This window comes from Ciona intestinalis, chromosome 10, assembly GCF_000224145.3.
Source record: "Ciona intestinalis chromosome 10, KH, whole genome shotgun sequence".
Classification (NCBI taxonomy): Eukaryota; Metazoa; Chordata; class Ascidiacea; order Phlebobranchia; family Cionidae; genus Ciona; species Ciona intestinalis.
The window spans coordinates 2,197,295-2,215,839 of NC_020175.2; the positions used below are offsets into that span (position 1 = coordinate 2,197,295).

An 18,545-nucleotide genomic window follows, 5' to 3' on the forward strand; every position below is an offset into this window, starting at 1 on the left:
ACTGTGGTCACGTGGCTGTTTCTACAAGACGAGCTTATTAAATGCAGAGAAATTTTACGTAAAACAGATATAGTAGGGTGGAGCAAGATGGGACATATTTTCATTCTTCTCATTTGGTAGTAAACAAAGAATAAATGTTAAATTAGCTGCTGTGCTGTTAGGATTAATTATAAAACGTATAAATAAAAGTAACACTTCCTCGGTTGCGATGAACGCTCATAGAGGCTTGACATATATTATAATGCAAAAAACATACGTGACTCACAACACATACGTTATTACTTTGTCTTGCTCATGCAAAGACATACGCCCCTTTCCTTGACCTCTAGCACGCTGGTCATGCTTAAGATTGCTGTACACAGTATACGGCGCGCAAATTCGCTTGCGAAATCGTTTGCGAATCCGCGGGTTAGCTACGACAAAATATCTTTAATATCTATGTTGTATGACTAAAGGGTTTTGCTCGAACGAGGTTTGCACTTTTAGCCATAACCTTAAATCGACTAAAGCAATAACCTGATTATTGAATATTTGCATATGTATTAGCGGTATATGATGATAACGTAAGTAGATCAGCAACAGCAGCCAGATTCCAACTTGATGTCGTATATAGCCAAAACAGCCAGATTAAAAGAGAGCAAAGTTGCAAGAGAGAGATTACAAAACACTTACAGCAAGGTATAGGAATATGGGACACGTTTAGCACATACTGTATCATATTAACAACATGGTCGTATTTTAAACAGTTAACAACGGTCTACTATGGGAGTCGTAAGAATACGGTTTTATAATTCTTTGAGTGTTCTTTGTTCTTTGAGTGTTCTTACCAATTGGGACGAGAAAATAGAATAAAAAGATGTCCAATCTTCCCCACCCTACTTATGTTCATTCTTTACCAAATAAATCAACGTTGATGGCTGTAAATATTATAATTAAACCCTAAATGGTTTTGCAAAGAGCGCCGTATTAGTTGAAGCCGCTACTGCTGGTAACGCAGACAAAAGACACAGCGACAGAATATACAAAGACAGAAGGAAAGCAGTCGGTCAGTGGCGCTAAACAGCAGTCAGTCCAAACAACAAATGCTGAAGTTATATCGTGTATCGATCCAATTTTAATATATGTACTACCAGCTCTCAGCGCATGATTCTTTCGCCTTTTACTAAAGAATTCCGTTGAGAGGAGCATTTCAATGAGTCTTGACTATTTTTCCACACCTGACCCTGGTCGGGGTTATAAAAAAAAGTTATATCGTGTATATATGGTTTAATAATACAATAAAGTAAATACCATGACTGTCAGGTTATGAGTTCTTATTCTATGCGACAAATTTGTATTTCGATCTTGGGTAAAGTTGCGCAAAATGAACTATGTATGTTTTGTTTACTTTGATAAATTCTGTAACCTCATCGTCGTACATGCTGTTGCCTTCATAGAATATCCTGCCGCAACAGTATGAAGAATTGTTTAACACGATGTATTACAACTGGTTGCGTCATCATATACAGAACAGTGGTGGAAAATGGGACACTTTTTCATTCTATTTTCTCGCCCCACCATGTGATATTCCGTTATAAGAAGCAAGATTAAACTTTTTATGTGACATTTGCAACGTACATGAGCTATTTCTACACGTCATTTTCGGGAGCGGTGTGAATCTTTTCTACAGCAAAAAATGGACCTAAATATATAGTAGGGTGGGATAACGACGGGACACCTTTAGCACATAATGTCTAAATATTATTCTGATCGTGTTTTGAACGTTTAACAACGGTCTATGGGAATTGTGAGAATATGGTTTTATAATGCTTTTTTGTTTACTACCAATTGGTTTGACAAAATAGAACGAATAGGTGTCCCATATTCCCCCACTATACTATAAGTTAATCTTAAAGGCATGTTTCGGACGGGCCGTAAATTTCGTCACTGAATTTTACTACGAACTGATTATTGTTAAGAAGATCTAGATGTTGATATTTCATTTAACAGGTCATTGACCCCGGGTAAGTGAGCTTGACAACTTTAGTATAAGGGTGCTTGTAAAGACTGGACTGAGAGCTATGCTGGTACCCATGTGTTGTATTTGATTAAAGCTGAGTGTGTTGGCTACAATATGTGACATCGTTATTGTCTGAAACTCTCCAACGTTGCACCAAGCAACGCTGTATAGTTTAATGAAACCTGAAACTTAGTAAAGGTATCTTTGAAATACTCGTATTCGTGTCGTTGTTAAAACAACTGTGTTGGATGGGAATGAATCGTTGTGTGCATTCAGTTTTCGGTTGTCTTCCCAACTCTGTTTACACAACCAGGCCCTTTATTTCAACCAATGACGACTGGGGGCGAATCTACAGACGCTAAGCCACCTATGTCAAAACAGGTACCGTTAAAGTTTGCGACACTACATGGGTGCAGACAGGAATTCGGTTACACAATTTCCTGTGAAATAACGAAACATATTTCAAAATGCTGTTGTTTTACTATGAGGGCAAATTAGCATCGTTGGAATTTTAGTAACGTTTTCGTATTGCATACAAGGGCGTTAAAGGAATTTTATTTGAGCGATCTCCCGACACCCGCGGTGATCCTAACTGTATTTGTATTTGATATTATGCAAAACAGGTTTTTGTTTAGTTTGTGTTGGGCTGCAATTTCTACCAAACAGTCAGTTTAAAAAAAGTCTTTAGTATTTCAAGCCCAGTAGACAAAAATGCAGACAATGTAAACCATGTGGGTGGCGTTTGAAAACAACGAAAGAGCTGTACGTGAAAATGTCATCTGTTTTCAATAACAGGCAGCCTGGAAAATAGGTCCTCGGCCTCCAAGTATACGTGATTAAATGTAGGTTATGCTATTTATAAGGGCATAACTAAAATAACTATGATATGGATGTTTTCAATGGCGTTATAGTCTTTATGCGGCGATATAGGTTTTGCTTTGGCAACCTATGCCCACCTGTAATAACAATTCTAACTTGGTAGGAAAACCAAAGTCGGCGAAACCAAACTGATTGTTGTTAACAAATTACTTTTAAGCGGTAGAATTTTCGAATCCAAATTTTGATGTAGTAAACTACATACACTTTTTATTAATGTAAATTGTGAGAAGTGGCCTATGCAAAATATATAGGGTAGAAATACCATTTATTAAAAGTTATTGTCAATTTTCTGTTATTATAAGTGTAAGCACATATACCCTTTACTGTTCGAAGAATATTTTTTATACTTCTAGGTATTGTTAATGAAATAAATCCTTGACAATATACCTAGCTCAAACACGAAAATGAAACGTTCTCAAACATTTATCTTTTGTTATTACATCCGATATACGCTTGAACATTGCACTGTAAACGTCACTGATGGTCGTTGGTATATAAATGAACAAGCGACCTGTTACCGTTTGAAGTGGGGAAAGGGAAGGAAAACTAAACATTGACTCGCAGCCCGGGCGCGAAAACATGTTTTGATGATCGCTGAAGTCCCATTGAATCAAGACTTCTGTTTTCTTTATTTTGAAATTAATTCTGTAACGTTTTGTCGCTGTAACCGTTTTTGGCTAGACTTGAGTCCGAATTATGTAATGTGATAAATATGTACAGAATCCATTACAGGTTAAACTTTAAGTTAAGAGTGATTTCTCAGTGTAAGGTATCATTCGGTGCCTTTAAAGATACGGATGCCATAGCAGATAAGAACGCGTAGTAAACATAACTTATAGAACAAGCAAAAAGGAATACGATCTGGGGGCGTCTCCGGAATCTTTGATCAACATACAACGATCGGTGCTTTATTCTACGTGCCTACTAAGACGCCGATCCAATCGCTGTGAAACTGACTTGTTTACGACGATCGGCCCTCCGCGAATGACGTCAGAGGACGATAGAACAATGGACACACGAGCGGTGGTTGACGTTGTTACAAAAGCGTTCGACACGACGCTTTATCAATTCAGTAACTGCAACCCTGTTAGCGATAAAGTTGTTACGAGCCAAGAACGAAACGAACTACTTCGTTTTCAGAAGAGGGATAATTTTAGTAAACGTTCTGATTCGGAATATAAGCCTTCAGCTATTCCTACAAAAGAAATTATAGGAAAAATGACAAAAGACGTCCTGAAAGACAAAATTGAAGCAAGCTCGCCTATTTGTATACCGACGCTAAAGGTACCATAAATCAGGTTTATATAAAGCAGATAAATAAATGTATTAGGTTCGTAGACGATACGCGGTGTATTTAAGTGTAAACATTTTTTTAATAAGGAAACTCGAAGTCGAAATAGAATGAATTCAAGACGTTACATATTTGTATTACACAGGTTCATCGTGTTGAAGAGATCCATGAAGATACGGAATTTCAGCAAAGTACAAGTCTGGGCGGGTCTGTTGGCGATAGCGTGTACGACTCGCCCACTTTGCCCCGCCCCTCAAACGACTTTAAGCACGTGATGATAAAATTACGACACACTAGTGACATCCAGCGGATCCGCAGCTGCGAGAATGTAGGGGTTCATGAAAGCAGCGATGGAGAATCTTGCGCGAGTTCAGTGGACCTGTCGTCTTCCTTGCCTCACACAACAAGCGTGGTACGAAAGCGGCGAACGGTAAGTGTATTGAAAATTATTATTTCTTATGCATTGTGAGGTTACCTATCTAGCAATGATCCGGTGGCATTTTTAACGAACTGTTATTTTTTATGTTTACTATAATAGAGATGTACGTTGTCCGCCTTAAAATGTAATAATAACCACAAAGTTGTTTTAAGCTTATAGTTAAAGTAGAGTATGTGGGGAAAGATAGGAAGCCTTTTTATTTTATTTTCTCCTTCCATTTGGTAGTAAACAAAAAAAAATTCAAAGGATTATAAAACTGTATTCTCACGATTCCTAGACTAATGTTAATTGTTTGAAACACGGTCGGGATATTTGGATGTTATGTGCTAAATGTGTCCCATCTTCCCCGTCCACTATATAATATTTGCAATATTTAGGAAATAAATCGAGACAAGTATTTAATTTTCATTGGGACAGGTTCGGTTTGACGAGGCAACGATCACAGTGGCGGCGGAACTCGGCGAATCTGCCGCTCGTTTCCGTTCGCGATGTCGGAAAAAGCGGAACAATAACGCAAGTTGTGCAGCTAGATTTGGGGAGAGTCGAAATATCAGTGTACTCCATGATGAATCATTGTCGCCGAAAAACTCGCCACAACTGTCGCGGTCATCACCAGATTCGGGAAAATCTATCTTTGATGTATGTAACTATTCCCCGTATGGACGATACACATGAATACGTGGCCTATGATAACGTGGGAGCACGACGTTCTGCAGCACCAGACGGATTTTCATCGGAACGATTCGTGGAAAGGCAAATGCCCCATGATATTATAGCTGACGTGTAATGCATACAAAAGTAGCTTATATATCCACTTATTTAAGACGACGTGTTGAAAACATTTGAAACATAACACGTATTGGAAGATAAACGCTGCCGCGCATAAACTTCACACGGACTATAAAAACGTCATTTTTTGCCTTTATTGCAACCAAATGCAACGCCGTAGTGGTGTCTTAATTCATTTAAATAACATTGTTGTTTTTTAATCATTTAATTGATTTCTGTCGCCTCAAGCTGTAAAAAGGTCGCGGTTTTTACCCACATTTCGAGATTTTACCTTGTAACTTTTATTCTGCCGACGACCGAAGATGAAACTGTGCAATGTTGTGTTTACTGTGAGCTCCTTAGTTTATGCGAACACCTTGATTTGCTTTTTTGTACCACCCTTTCAAAGGGACACTAAATAAAACGAACCCATCAGGTATACCACGAGTGTAATACACTCATCAAAAACAACCCAGTTATGTTTATATAACAGGGTGGGGGAAGATGAGACACCTTTTTATCTAATTTCTCGTCCCTTTTGGTAGTAAACAAGGAACACTCAAAGAATTATAAAACTGTATCCTCACGACTGCCATAGATCGTTGATAATGGTTTATACACGATCAGGATATTTGGATGTTATATGCTAAAAGTGTCCCGTGTTCCCCCACTCTACGATATCTTTTCTTTCTTTCTTTCTCTCTCTCATGGCTTTGGAAAGGCCCCATACAATAAAACGAAACGTCACGGCCGGTTAGATCACGACCAAAGCCATTCAGGCGTTCACAAACACTCTTGAGGTCGATGCCAACTTTCAACCTTGGGGCAGGTTATATATACTGTAAACTGATCCGTCATTTAGTTATATACTTAAGTTTAAATCAGTTCTATACATTAAGACAGGTTTGCACACTTTTGAGGTCATATGACAAAAGCGCAGTTATAACAACGAAAAGGAAACTAGTTATTCTTCCGAAACTGTACACTAAACACCAGGAAAAGAGTTCTTCAATCTTCAGACTTTTAAAATAATATAAAGTAGCCTGGTAAGACCGTTTGAATATATAAATATACGTTTGAGCTGCTAACGTATTATGTACATGGTTTCACACTTCGTTTTGCTGTGATGTAAAAATAGAGACTGTTAAGAAACCGTGGTAATAATGCAGTAGAGAGTAGACAGACAAGCAATACACTGTACTTGCGCAACTATTATCTGTTCAGTGTAACTTTGGTTCAGTACAAAGTTAGTATAGACCGTTGGTTCAGTACATTGGTCATAGTAACAAAATAATAACAAGAAACGAAAACATTTAATAGCATGCATAAGTTATAATTGAGTTAGATTTACAAGAGAGAATTCATTATATTGATTTCATTGAAGGTTCTTCGTACTGGGTGAATCAATAGCCACAGATCAAACAAATCAAGTGTCGCAGTGTTGTTAAAATTTTGACGAGGAAACATTACACCATTATATTGTAACGGATGCGCAGTAGTTTTAAACGCCAATGCATACAATATAACGAAAGTTAAGAACTAGGCTACCGTCAGCATGTAATCAAAGGTATCAGTACTTACTTGTATATATTGTAACTTGTATAACCATTTTATCATATCTTTTTCGCACTAGTACAGCTAGAACTGCTTGTATGTGTTGTTTTATTTATACTTTTAAAGTATGCCTGCAACGATAGCAAGCGTTTGCTGCACACAGGGGTGGATTTACATAAAAGGACACGACATTGCTTCAGTAAGTTTATATAGCAAAAATAAATTTTACAAAAGATTAACTATAGTGGGGTGGGGGAAGATGGGACACCTTTATCACATAATATCTAAGTATCCTGACCGTGTTTTAAGCAATTAACAACAGTCTATGGAAGTCGTGGGGATATAGTTTTATTATTATTTGAATGTTCTTTGTTTACTGATAAATGAGACGAGAAAATTTAAAAGGTGTCCCATCTTCCCCACCCTACTGTACATATAATGTAAAAATGTGTTATTTACAGACTATATACACGAAATGTTACGCGCAACTAAAAGAACAGCAACGACAACTCAACGTATTTCGTGCGGAACCGAAGTCCAAAGCATCACAGACGGTAAAAACTTTGTTACGTGAGGTCATGTTGTATACATGTAGAACATTAAGACCGTGTGAATAAATGAATGTTAATTTTTTATCTTCGCGTGTTCTGTATCACACATCTTCTGCCTACTTACAAGTTATCACATAAGTTTATACTTTCAGATTATTATCACACGGTTATACTTTCAGATTTTTTGTAATGTAGCCTAGTGCTTACAATTTGTATAACCAAAAGAAGACCATGAATTGGGTAAATTGCTACTAACTGTCCTGGCCAAAGAAATGGCACTGTCGAACCCGTGTTTTTATCGCTGTTTTTAACTAAATAGCAAATTCTACTTCTAGGCTGATTGGTCTATAGATCTTCGAGGTCTGGACTCAATAACAAAAGAATTATCAACACGAGCTAAGGACAATCTTTCCACTATTAGCACAATTTCAATCAAATTCAGGTAGGTCTACAAAATATAAAGTAGGTTTGGTTAAGATGGGACCCTTGGCACACATTGCCTAATATTACAAAAAACAAAATGTAGTACTGTTGGTTACGATGGAACACCTTTTTCGCATACTATCCGAATATCGTATTTGCTACGTAAACTTAATATACACAATTTTAAAACGCTCTTATATTGTACTAATTGCAACCCTAATTAAAGTCATATCGACCCTTATATATATAGTAGGGTGGAGAAAAGATGGGGCACATTTTCATTCTATTTTCTCGTCCCATTTTGTAGTAATGTAAGAACATTCAAAGAATTATAAAACCGTATATCCTTACGACTCCCTGTTGATATTGTTCAAAACACGATGACACTATGTGCTAAAGGTGTCCCAGCTTACCCCAAAATACTATATTTTTTCAAAGTTTCTCATGTAAGGATAAAGCGTCTAAAACCCTACGCACCGTACATAAACACACACAAATAATGTAATCTTTTACTTTCAACAGCACGAGGTCGCCTTTGGAAATTCGCATCCGGGCTTTTCAGGCTGATGAACAAGAGGAATGGTATAGATTTCTTCTTGCGTGTGGTCTTGTAAGTATACTGTGTTAGTGTGTTATACGTGGTTTAGAACTATAGCATGTCGAGTGCACGAAGACTGTATGCATCGTAGGGTGGGGAAAATGGTACAACTTCTCATTTTCTTTTTTCGTCCCAATTGGTCGTAAACGAAGAACGTTCAAAGAGTCATAAAACCGTATCCTCACGACTCCTATAACCGTTGTTAATGTTTAAAATACAATTAAGATATTTGGATATTATGTGCTCAAAGTGTTTCATCTTCATCCACAATATTATATATTACAGATTTATATACGTACATTTGTGGCGTAAGAAAATCTCTTTTAGAAACGCTTCAGTACAACGTAAATTTTGTTATTCTATTTATTAGGGAAGACTGCCCGAGGATACGTCAAACCTTTTGCCAGGGCAGGTTCGTCAATTAGAAGATATTATTACAGAATTGGAGACCCTGGATAGGGTACCGCAGAAACCGGTAAGTGTACCGCGGAAGTACTTTACATGCCAATGGTAGCTTTGGCAACGTCGGAACACGTTTTTAATAATACCTATATGCAAACTGCAATATTAGTTAATTCTTATGATTAAATGAATGAAACTTAATTTATCCTCGCGTGACCGGAAACGACAATCGTTAAACACAGGTATTTTGTTTCATATACACCTCGTACCAGATTACGAGTTACCAAGTATTTTATTTAGTGCTGGGTGATTATTATGGGAAGGGGATTTTATTTTCATTTTTTTATGTTCGGCTGATAATTTGGACAACCCATTAGTGACCACTGGGTTAAAGGAATCAACTTTACATTTGCCGGCTAAATAACATGCACTAAAAACTTTGGCATATTTCAGACTCTAACGATAAAAGAGGATCCCATTTACGTCACGATGCGGTCGCCATCCATTGAATCCAACAACGTGTGGCCTGCTGTGCAATCGCCCTTGAAATCTCCCATACACGCTGAGGCTTCTACAATTGCACAGGTAAAAGATTGGAAGCCGGCACCAAGGAGACGTGTTTCAGAAAGCAACGTTCCTTCGAAAAATCTATCGTTTCAACCCCAAAGTTTGAGGCCGGTTGCTGAACGAAGGGCGAGCCACGACCATATGGTATGACTGGACATAAAATATCACATTTTATTTCGAATATGCATTTACATACCAGAAGAACATACACTTTAGTTTGTGGTTTAACTGTTGTTTTTTTAGTTTTACCATATTTACTGTACACCAATTGCATTTTAGCAGAAAAATATAACTGCAAGCATGTGCATAACTTTGATATTGAAGTTATGTGCTGTACGAAATTAATGTTTGCTTTTCTAGGAACCAACGTTTCAAAGCCCTAAAGGAGCAAGGTAAGTCGGGTTTTCTTTCAATTTTATGTCCCAACTTGCCCCACTTTGTAGGTTTTCTGTTTCCTTGTCCCAAACCACACAGCAATATATGTATTATTATAGGTATATAGTAGCAAGACGAAATATTTAAACCCATGCAACCTTAAAAACATCCGCATTATGTAGTAGGGTTGGGGAAGATGGGACACCTTTTCATTCTATTTTCCCCACCCCATTGTAGGTAGTAAACAAAGAACATTCAAGGATTTATAAAACCGTGTCTGGATACTATGTGCTAAAGGTGTCTTATCAGTGCGATATTTTAATAACTACTTCGAAAATGAATTTGCGTACCGCAGAAAACCACCGTATTCCACGTAGTATACGTTTTTGTTGTTTTTATTACTTTATGCGATATTTCAAACGACCACACGCATTACATTCCTTGTGTTTTTACAGCTGGTTTATTTCTCGACCACTTGGACGTCAAGATGCACAAGAAGTATTGGAGCTTAACAAAGAGTATGGGAACATGTTAGTAAGACGACGAACGAATGGGATGAGTGATATTTGGACGCATGCAGTTTCCATTAAGTCCCCAGACCGTGGAAAGCAGCTCAATTGGTCTCCAGGAAATATACTGTAAGCACAAACTTTATGTATATTATATTACATAGTATACTAGAGCGGGAAAAAGGGGGAACCTTTTATTCTGTTTTCTCGTCTCATTAGGTAGTAAACAAAGCACATACAAAGAATTATAAAACTGCATTCTCACGACTTCCATAAGGGCGTTGTTAGTTGTTTAAAACACGAATATAACATTTGGATATTATGTGCTAAAGATGTCCCGACTTACCCCACAGTACTATATATATCTGCTTCCTTGCAATTTACGCATTCAAAACTTAGAGAGTATAAAACAAAAGTAAATAAACTATAAGAGAATAGCTTTTCATAGAATAAATTGGAATATTATTCTATTCTATGTGGGTGAGGTCCCGCAGCGTGGCACGCTATGGGTCCTATACTGGCCCGTTACCCCACACCCGGGATGCTACCGCATGAACCTCACCCATTTGAAGCCCGCCGCTTTCCCGAAGGAATAGGCAACAAGGGCTTTATTAGATTATAATACTTACTTCTTTAATTCTACAGCTCTACCGAAGAGTTTCTGCATTTCAAAGTTCGAATGGAACTTTTACCAGAAGGTGAACGTTTCATCATCAACCTTTCGAACAATCAAAAACATCCCGAACTTAAGTCGTGGGCAAGCGTCATTGCTTACTTTGAATCTGCATCACTTGGAAAATATATTGCTCTTAAGAAAATCAAAAAGATGCCAGAGCGTCAATACGTGGATTTTATCGCAACCCGACCAGCAGGTAATGTATAGAGTTATTAAAGATTAGGAAAATACATTTTCCGTTAAAAAAACAAACATAGTAGGATGGGGGAAGATGGGACACCTTTACATTCTATTTCCTCGTACATTTTGGTAGTAAACAAAGAACATTTAAAGAATTGTAAAACCTTGTCCTCGCGACTTTCATAGACCGTTGTTATTTGTTTAAAACACGACCAGGATATTTATATATTTTGTGCTAAAGGTGTCCCATCTTCCCCCACCCCACTATATCTTATAACTAATCAGAATTTCGTATACAGTAGGGTGGCTAAACGAAAAAAAAACCAAACAAATTAGCAAACAAATATTGCATCATAAATTGAAAATATAGAATGTGTTTTATTTACTTCCAAAACTTGCACTTTCTTACATTTCCTAATTAATAAGCATTCAAAGAATACATAGAGGTGCATAAAAAACTAAAATAGTATCCATCCTACCCCGCCCTATTATATCTGGTTTACATCACCTTAATATTATTTTTATTTAGTTTTTCCACGAAGCAACAGAAGTCTAACAGAATCCGCCTCCACATTACAACGAGGTAAGTATATTATTATGCTGGGAAGGCAAATATAATCAGCAACTACAAAATATTTGTTTGTAAATATTATTCGCAAATGGCCTGTACGGTGACGTGTATCAATAAGCGTGGTTGTTGTGAATTAATAAGCGGGTTATAATGGCTGTCGTTTTACCGTTACTCACTGGATTTTCGCTTTGGTTAACTGTTCTGATTTTCGTAACGTGCCCCCCCCCCCCAAAAAAACAAACAAAGTCATTTTTTATTCAATATCATAGTTAAAGTTTTCGCATGTATAACTCTTGCAAATTTGGTAAAGTATAACGTAAGTTTCCTATAAACCTGAAAATGCGCACTTTGTTTCATATAGCAGTGTGGGGGAAGATGGGATTTCTTGCCCCATTAGGTAGTAAACAAATAACATTCAAAAAATTATAAAACCGTTTCCTCACGACTCCCATAGTAGACCGTTGTTAATTGTTTAAAACTCAATCAGGATATTTGGATATTATGTGCTAAAGCTGTTCCGTCTTCCTTCATCCTATTATACATATACACAGGTGCTGGTTCTTAAACTTTGTTGCATGCTTTACCTTTTTAACAAGTTGCTTGTCAGATTTACTCCCAATATAGTGGGGTGGGGGAAGACGGGACACCTTTAGAACAAAATATCCAAATAACCTGATCGTTTTTATAACACTTAACAGCGATCTATGGGAGTTGTGAGGATACGGTTTTATAATTCTTTGAATATTCTTTGTTTACTACCAATAGGACGAAAAAGTAGAACGAAAACGTGTCCTATCTTTCCCCAACCCTACAATATGTAATATGGCGCTCCTTTATTAAAAAGCGAAAACAACTAATTACATTAATTATATTTAATGCGACGGATGCGCTTGCTTTTTGGCAACGAGTTGTTCAATGTTTGATAAAGTGCTACATTTGGTACATTTTGTCTGTCCCATCAACTGATGTGGATTTCGATTGGTAGCTCATTTACCCTCTAAATACGAGGAATTTACCCCCAAGGGTAAATTACCCCAGTTTAAGAAACGCAGATATACACGAGCCGATCACGCGTATAACTCATGAACATAAAATATCAAGGTGACATTAAAACTTCGTATCCATTGCAGTAAACACGCTCAGTAAATATTTCGACACCACATTAACCTTAATGGACTTTGCTCCAAGTTACTTTCATTTTACTTTTCTCTTACACCAGGTTAATATATACAACGTGGAATGATATATAGTTTTATTAAACCAATATTTATTGCTATCTACTTAAAGTGAAATTACTTTCATTTAGAAGGGTAACGCTGTTATATTTGCTTTAAATGTGCGTACAGGCATTCAGTAAGATTAAATAAAGTGACTCCAACTTTTAAATATCTGATTTATTACTTGGTTTAATAAATGCCTGAATTGTGGTGGGGTGGGGTAAGATGGGACATATTTTATTTTCTTGTCCTAATTTTGGCGGTAAACAAAGAATATTCAAGGAATTATAAAACCGCTAAACACGTCCCATCTTACCCCACAGCATAACAAAACCACACTAAGATAACCCATGGCCAACTAAAGATATCTTTAGTAGGCCATGTATAATCATATTATATGACTAATATATATATATATATATATATATAATAGTTCTCTATGGGATAACTACTGGCTACTGCGATACATTGTCCTGTGTTGGATCTTATAATTGTTTTTGCTGTAAATTTACAAGATATATATGTGATTTCTCGCAATTTTGGATACTTCAGACATGTCTAATGCTTTTGTTTTGGCCTTCACGCTCAACCATATAACTTGAGCATTTCAGCGAAGCGTAAAACTAGATAGTGTATTTATAGCACCATTTTATTATACAATAGAATGGGGAAGACAAGACATTGTTAGCACATAATATCCAAATACCCTGGTCGTGTTTTAAACAATTAAAAAAAACGGTCCAGCATGGGAGTCGTGCGGATACCGTTTATAATTCTTGGAATGTTCTTTGTTTACTACCAAATGAGACGAGAAAATATAATAAAAATGTGTCCCAATTTTCCCCACCCCACTATATCCTGTTTTTACCCTACTATTTGTACAGTTTCAGCAATATAACCAGACCATAACTTATTTTCAGAACCAAACCCGCTCAGCGAAGCGAGAAGTCGCACCAACGATGGAATAGTTAGAGTCGATACTTGTTTCAATTTTCCCAGTAAGTTAAACAGATCGTGGTTGTTTGAACTAGCAGAGTGTGTTAAACTTTGTGCTGCTTGTTTGCTGAACGATTGACTTTTATGTGCTTTCTTATTGTATATGTTGTAAGGAACACACGAGATTCCACGTAATATACGTTTACAGATTATATAGCGGGTTGGAGTAAGATGGCACATATTGTCTTTGTTAATTTTTTTACATCAATTGATATATATTGTATCCTATATATGTTTTCAAACTTATATTAACGAAAAATTTATAATAACTTGCAGAAAAAGTTAAAATTTTTACCACAAATTTGGTATTGCTACATTAGGGCCATTTCTCATAATTATTATCTATAAGTCTTTCTCATAATTATTATCTATAAGTCTTTCTTATAATTTATCGTCATCTTTTCAGCCACGAGCACGAACATTCAGCCGAGAAATCATGCAATGGTTAGAGGAGTAACTTGCCCCACTTTATCTGGTAGGTGGAACATAATTACCATGCCATAGCTAAGTGGTTAGCGCGCTTGCCTGCTTGGGTTCATGGCTTGTCGCTGCCACCATTGTGGGCGTATATGTCATTGGGCAAGACACTTAACGCCCATTGCTCTAAACCATCGGTCACAAGTGGGATGCCAAATTATCAGCCATACATAAAAAAAACAATCACCCACAAAGTAACTTACACGGTAGCTTGTAAGCTGGCGCGAGGTGTATGAAACAGAACACCCGTGTTATAACGACTTTCATTTCCGGCCACGCGAGGACAAAGCAAATAACATCCATATATATTAATGGTAATTGATTTCTTGAATATCACCCATGTGTTTTGTGATTGTATAGTAGTGTAATGACATATATTGCCTGTTGCAAAAGCAAGGAGTTAATTAACTAAGATCATGTCAAAAAATTATATATTACATTAAATTCAACAACGAGACGCGTATACATGTTTTTCTGCGCTAAACAGTTACGCATAAAGTGCAGAAGATAATATAAGGTTTGCCACAAGTATCTTATAATAGCTTTACTAACTTTAACTGCTCATAGAGTTCATAGGGTAAACGAGTACAATCAGGATCTGGTGCTACGAAAACGTAACAGAAAAAAAACAAGTCCAACCAATTGTATAATATAAGATATAGAAGTGTGGGGAATGTGTGACACCTTTAGCACATATACAAATATTCTGATCATGTTTTAAACAATTACCAACGGTCTATGGAAGTCGTGAGGTTACTGTTTTATAATTCTTTGAATGTTTTTTGTTTACTACCAAATCGGACGGGGAAATAGAGCGAAAAAGTGTCCCATCTTCCCTCCTCCAATCGCGTATATTTCGCCTAAATGGCATTGTCAGTCTCATATTTAAATACAATGCATCTACTTTAGGGTGACTTTCAGTTTATTTTACCTTTTTTGTTCTTATAGTTCAAACGGGCGAAGTTGGTCACTGGAATTCGAACGAGGAAGCTGACTACGAATCAACATACGAATGAACCAGTTTAAACCGGATTAAACTTGTATATTGTTCATCAACTGCTGAAACGTGCGCCATATTTTTCTTGGTATATTTGATATATCAACGGTCATATATATATAGATGCCATAGTTGAATCAACTTTCTTATTGCCAACATTTTTGTCAAGGGGCATACAAACGAAAAATGAAATTTTGTGAATAGATAGGCTCAGAGATGCTCAAATGTGATACCACAAAAGTTTTAAAAAACGAAACAGCTTTTAAAATATCGCGTAAAAACTAAAAACGGTCAAAGTTGTGTGACACTTTTTCTTATGGGAAATCCCAGCATGCATTGTTGCACGGCAGATTTTTTACTCGAACAGTTGAATTTACGGTTTTGACAAGTTTTTCAGAAGCTGTTTTAGTGTTTGAAACTTAGGTGGTACCTTTTGATTACATTTAAGCATTTCTAGCAATACATAAACTTTATTTTTTCGTTTGTATGCCCCTGTTAAGGAATTAAATGTTAATAAATAAATGTAAAAATCACATATATGATGAAACTCATTCATATTGTTAATTTGTTTTATAAGACGGTTTATTATTTTATAAAGACTTTTTTTGTTTATAAATAGTTGCATTTCGGGTAAGGCGTACTGTTCTATATATATTTTTACATTGTTCGCAGGTGTATATGCTCTTTGTATGTTATATATTTGTTACTAAAGCTCTGTATTGTAAATGCATTTGATGTGCTAGTGAGTACGTATATGTGTATACCGATCACAAAATATTAATGCAAAAAAAGCACCTTTAAAGTTTTCGCATTTTAAATATTTACTTGTATTATTGATTTTTTCATTCTGTGCAATCAAAATAAAAAAAAACAATTAAAGCAACATTATATATATTATTTTCGTGGCATATATTTTAGCTGATAATATATGAGGTAATCTTATGTAAATTTGGAAAACGAAGTGTTTTTTTTTTGTTTTCTGTGAACTAATGAAGAAACATTCGAGTTAATTATTTTTTTGTACGACAACATACAAGATAATGCATGGGAAATGTATTTGAAATTCAGTCACAAAAATTATAAGAAGTGGCTTATGCTAAATACAGTATAGCAATTCCCAATTTGCAGCAAAAACAATTTCGATGAAGAGGTATAATTTTAGTGTTATTATAAGTTTAAATACATTTTAAAAATTCTTATTTACTAAAAGTTCTTACAATACAGTTTCTGTATGCAAATATAGGTTATATGTTAAAGTTGTAGCAGTGGGCAAGATAATGAATGAATGAATGAATGAATGAATGATAATGAATAAATGAATGAATGAATGAATGAATGAATGAATGAATGAATGAATGAATGAATGAATGAATGAATGTAACTTACTTTATCCTCGCGTGGCCGGAAAACGACAGTCGTTATATCACACGGGTTTAACACCTCGTGCCAGCTTACAGTTACCATGAATATTACTTTGTGGGTGATAATTTTTTTTGGGATTTTTCTCTTTTTTTATGTATGGCTGATAATGAATGTTTAAACGTGATTGCCAAAAGTACAATATTGTTTCGTGTTATTTACGTGTATGTATTATGGTATATTTATTTATAAATCAAATTTAACAATGATTTGGAGTATCCCATTTTACCCCCCTTGTCGAATTACTAAACAACTCTTTGTGTGTTTCAATATATTACTTTTTTAGTGGCATAGAGTACTGCAGGGTAAGATGGGACACCTATATTACGTAATATCCAAGTATCCTAATCGTGTTTTAAACATTTAACAACAATCTATGGGTGTCGTGATGATACAGTTTTGTACTTCTTTGAATGTTCTTTGTTCACAACCAAATGGGACGAGGAAATAGAATGAAAAAGGTGTCCCATCTTCCCCACCCTACTAAATCAATTAATAAAAGTACGAGTGTACAAATGTATAGTACTACACAAAAACGTGGATATATATGTTTTCCAATAGGAGGCAATGTGTGCTTAAACATCTCACTGTTCCCATCCTACCATGTAATAAACTAATTTTGAAACCGTTAGGTGGCGCGACTGAACATTAAAAACAACATATAAGCCTGCGACAAACATATGTTTGGTAAAACATTAACCGTGAAAGTTTAATACACATATTTGTATCTATGTAATTAGTTGAAGCACATTACATGTCGCTTATCCAATTTAAATGATTTCTTGTAACAAATGCTTTAAAACTTTATTATTTGGAAACCGTATTCGTTTAGTAAAACTTCTGCGTTTTTGGCCATGGATTTAAAAGCATTTACCCAACCCTAATGAAATTGCTTAAAACAATATCAGTTACGAATTCGCTGACTGTTAAACAAAAGGCATGACCTGAAGAATTGTTAAAATTGCAATCCTTTGTTTTATAAGAGATTGATAAAATCCGCTTTAGGAATTATAAACGATAAAAAAAATAAACCGTTCGTCCAGTTTTTTTTGAAAGACAAATCTCCGAGTCAATAATTAAGTTATTTGATTATAAGGCTGTATAGATGTTCATGTTTGGCGTGTCGGTGGCTTTAAAACATCTGAATAAAACTTGCGCATGCTGTGTAAACATGATACGTGTAATCTTCAACGGAAATCCCGCCAGAAAGGAAGCTGTCCGCCTTTGAATCAAGGCAGTAGGCACCGCTGAAGACCTTCCGTTCATTCTCTCGTCTGTCAGACTTCTTCCTGTGCAAATCTAAGCGAGAGTGTTGCCTCCGTTGGCCTGTGTATTCACTGAAACGTCCGGTCATTCGAAGGAAGGACAGGAGAGAGGCGCATACGTTTAGAAACTTATTCTAACATTTAATTACAGTAAAGGTTTAGGTTTTGCAAAAGATAAGAGAAAAAGTTTAATCCAGAAAAAAAACGCCTGCATTCGTATAAAAACCCGCATTCGTAAAAAATAGCTTGCAGATAAGGTGTGTCTGAAAAATTTACCCGCATCTCTTTTACTCTTTGAGTTTTAAGTGGTGGTGATTAAAAAACGTGGCGTGTTAGCCTTTTAATTTGTTTATTTATCTAATTAAGCCTAAACCGTACCGGCACGTTAATTA

At 36.0% G+C, this 18,545-nt stretch overlaps 2 protein-coding genes and 1 non-coding gene across 3 annotated transcripts; all 3 read left to right on the plus strand.

Moving 5' to 3' along the window:
- Positions 1-1,121: 1,121 nt before the first annotated feature.
- LOC113474646 lies at positions 1,122-1,233 on the plus strand. Its single transcript, XR_003396335.1, has one exon. It is a non-coding gene; the product is annotated as a U5 spliceosomal RNA (small nuclear RNA).
- Positions 1,234-3,616: 2,383 nt separating this feature from the next.
- LOC100176702 lies at positions 3,617-5,817 on the plus strand. The gene is made up of 3 exons (XM_002128162.4): positions 3,617-4,162; positions 4,315-4,599; positions 5,026-5,817. Exons 1-3 carry the CDS (start codon positions 3,863-3,865, stop codon positions 5,281-5,283), a joined length of 843 nt encoding a protein of 280 aa, XP_002128198.1. The 5' UTR covers positions 3,617-3,862; the 3' UTR covers positions 5,284-5,817.
- A 1,170-nt stretch (positions 5,818-6,987) lies between these two features.
- On the plus strand, positions 6,988-16,388 carry LOC100178250. The gene is made up of 13 exons (XM_002123436.4): positions 6,988-7,129; positions 7,392-7,484; positions 7,817-7,923; positions 8,427-8,514; positions 8,873-8,977; positions 9,358-9,615; positions 9,832-9,863; positions 10,302-10,484; positions 11,001-11,227; positions 11,741-11,794; positions 13,920-13,997; positions 14,402-14,470; positions 15,421-16,388. Exons 1-13 carry the CDS (start codon positions 7,058-7,060, stop codon positions 15,486-15,488), a joined length of 1,434 nt encoding a protein of 477 aa, XP_002123472.3. The 5' UTR covers positions 6,988-7,057; the 3' UTR covers positions 15,489-16,388.
- Positions 16,389-18,545: the final 2,157 nt, after the last annotated feature.

Bases quoted from the DNA above. Each gene is read 5' to 3' on its own strand.
- LOC100178250 (XM_002123436.4), top strand. From the start codon at position 7,058: ATGCCTGCAACGATAGCAAGCGTTTGCTGCACACAGGGGTGGATTTAC. The intron at 9,616-9,831 runs GTATGACTGGAC...TTGCTTTTCTAG, and splicing joins GGGCGAGCCACGACCATATG to GAACCAACGTTTCAAAGCCC. The intron at 13,998-14,401 runs GTAAGTTAAACA...TCATCTTTTCAG, and splicing joins TACTTGTTTCAATTTTCCCA to CCACGAGCACGAACATTCAG.
- LOC100176702 (XM_002128162.4), top strand. From the start codon at position 3,863: ATGACGTCAGAGGACGATAGAACAATGGACACACGAGCGGTGGTTGAC. The intron at 4,163-4,314 runs GTACCATAAATC...TGTATTACACAG, and splicing joins TTTGTATACCGACGCTAAAG to GTTCATCGTGTTGAAGAGAT. The intron at 4,600-5,025 runs GTAAGTGTATTG...TCATTGGGACAG, and splicing joins TGGTACGAAAGCGGCGAACG to GTTCGGTTTGACGAGGCAAC.